The 2,601-nt window shown below is 48.3% G+C and overlaps 1 protein-coding gene across 1 annotated transcript; it reads left to right on the top strand.

Annotated features, from left to right (window-relative positions):
• Window positions 1-1,533: 1,533 nt before the first annotated feature.
• Window positions 1,534-2,601, top strand: LOC105261175 (keratin-associated protein 4-12-like). The gene has a single exon (XM_045044461.1). It carries the CDS (start codon window positions 1,534-1,536, stop codon window positions 2,293-2,295), a length of 762 nt encoding a protein of 253 aa, XP_044900396.1. The 3' UTR covers window positions 2,296-2,601.

Genomic DNA, 2,601 nt, shown 5'->3' with positions numbered 1-2,601 from the left:
AAGAAACAGTAACTAGAATTATTTATTTATGAATAAATCTATGTCTTTACCAAACTGTCACCTTGGCTAATTTGTCTTAGACACTCTTCTTTTAGTTAAATTATACTACTATGAGTTCTTTTGATGTTGCACAGTTGTATGCGGGAGAGGGGCGGGGGGGGGATGGGTGTGCATACGCACGTATGATCTTCACAGTAATCTGTAAATTCCCAAGGAGAAGACCCTAAACCATATTTGTCACCCCAGGAACTGGCAACACGTGTATCTTGGATTACCCACTCAACAGATCTGCTTTATAAACAGGCTGGAACTTGACAGAGACACTTCCTCAAAGCCTGAATGAACAGAACAAAGGAGTATCTCCAAGTGTGGTCCTTGGGTCTTCAGCATCAACATCCATCTGGGTACTTGCTAGAAATGCCGAACCTCAGGCTCCACTCTAAGGTAGAATCTCTGGGATTTGTCCCAACCATGTTTAATAAGCCCTTCAGATGGTTTGCTGCATGCTCAGGTTAGACCATCACTAAATAGAGGATAAGTAGAAATGGTAACTAAATTAAGTTAAATTGACTAAAATCCATTCACATTTCAGACGAGATCAGGCGCGTTCAGGGTGGTATGGCCATAGACTAAAATCCATTCACATTTCAAGTGGATGGAAAAAGATGTGTGCCATAGATTTCCCAGCTATACAGGTAAATTCTGAGGAGAGGCACATTTTGATTATTGGGCCCATTTTTTCTCCATTGAAGAATATTTTAATTAAGAATGAGATAAGAATAAAAATGAGGCTATGTCTTCCAGAATCTAAAGACCAACTGGAAAAAACAACACCAATATATATGACAGCAAAGTAACAACGTAATGAGCAATGGGACATGGCAGTGATGCGGACCACACAGATAATTGTCTGCCATGGTTTTGGGGCAGAGGACAAGATCCAAAGGGAGAAACATCCAAGAAAATCCATTCCAGTGGCACAGAAATCAGCAATGTCATACACACATAGAGTTGTCTCCTTCCTCATTGTTCAAAAATGACCCACAAAAGAGAGCTTCTTCCTCTTGTCCCATGCCACACTATGCAGATGGGATTTCTTCCCAACTGATCATTGGAAGAAATGCAGAACCAGAAATATAACTGCCTTGATCCTATCACTGCTAGAAGAAATGGGACAGGAAGAAATGTAACTGTAAATGCCACCTATCACATGACAGCCCACTGTCAAGGAAGATGAGGAGAGTGTGGTCTGGAAGATGCTAGCAGGTATGAGTCAGGAGGAAAAGCAGACCAGATAGAACTTATCACATCTAGAAAAGAAAATTTGTTTCCCACAAGTTTAAACCATTACATAGACAAACATTATTGTGTACTGTGATAATTACTTAATTATTAGATAAACAAAAACAAGGAAGATGTGTTGACAAATCACCCTGTTCAGGGCATATATAAGGGGCCATGGCACAAGGAGACTTCAAACTCAAGCCCCTCACTCTCCTGGAAACCATCCCAGAACCTTCACCCTCTGACACCATGGTCAACTCCTGTTGTGGTTCCAGCTGCTGTGGCTCCAGCTGCTGCCAGCCTTGCTGCCGCCCCACCTGCTGCCAGACCACCTGCTGCAGGACCACCTGCTGCCGGCCCACCTGCTGTGTGTCCAGCTGCTGCCGCCCCTCCTGCTGTGGCTCCAGCTGCTGTGGCTCTAATTGCTGTGGCTCCAGCTGCTGCAGGCCCAGCTGCTGCATCTCTAGCTGCTGCCGCCCCACCTGCTGCCAGACCACCTGCTGCAGGACCACCTGCTGCCGCCCCAGCTGCTGCCGCCCCTGCTGTGGGGGTTCCAGCTGCTGTGGCTCCAGCTGCTGCCAGCCTTGCTGCCAGACCACCTGCTGCAGGACCACCTGCTGCCGGCCCACCTGCTGTGTGTCCAGCTGCTGCCGCCCCTCCTGCTGTGGCTCCAGCTGCTGTGGCTCCAGCTGCTGTGGCTCCAGCTGCTGCCGGCCCTCCTGCTGCATTTCTAGCTGCTGCCGCCCCTCTTGCTGCCAGACCACCTGCTGCCGCCCCTCCTGCTGTGGCTCCAGCTGCTGCCGCCCCTCCTGCTGCATTTCTAGCTGCTGCCGCCCCTCTTGCTGTGGCTCCAGCTGCTGTGGCTCCAGCTGCTGCCGCCCCTCCTGCTGCCCCTCCTGCTGCCTGCGCCCAGTCTGTGGCCGGGTCTCCTGCCACACCACTTGCTATCGCCCCACCTGTGTCATCTCCACCTGCCCCCGCCCCATGTGCTGTGCCTCCTCTTGCTGCTGAATCTCTCTGCCTATAATCTTTGTGACATAGGGATGTCTCCACAAGTCACATAAAATGTGTTAGAGCCAGCCAGTGACTGCGGGATGGACTCTCAGCTGCCAACTCTTCATCTTCTGATTTGGCATTTAGAGTTGGCATTCAGTTCTAGGAAATAATAGATTAAAACAATTGTCAAATGATTTTTATCTGATACATCCATTTTTAGGCCAGTAATATCTTCATCCTACGTATACACTGATTGTGATGATCTTACATGGCATTGTTTTCATGTGTTCTTAATAAACAGCCATTTCCCCAATACTAAAA

The sequence above is a fragment of the Felis catus genome, chromosome E1 (assembly GCF_018350175.1).
Source record: "Felis catus isolate Fca126 chromosome E1, F.catus_Fca126_mat1.0, whole genome shotgun sequence".
NCBI lineage: Eukaryota > Metazoa > Chordata > Mammalia > Carnivora > Felidae > Felis > Felis catus.
Note: the sequence above shows the minus strand (reverse complement) of the source record. Positions and strands in the feature narration are given on the sequence as shown.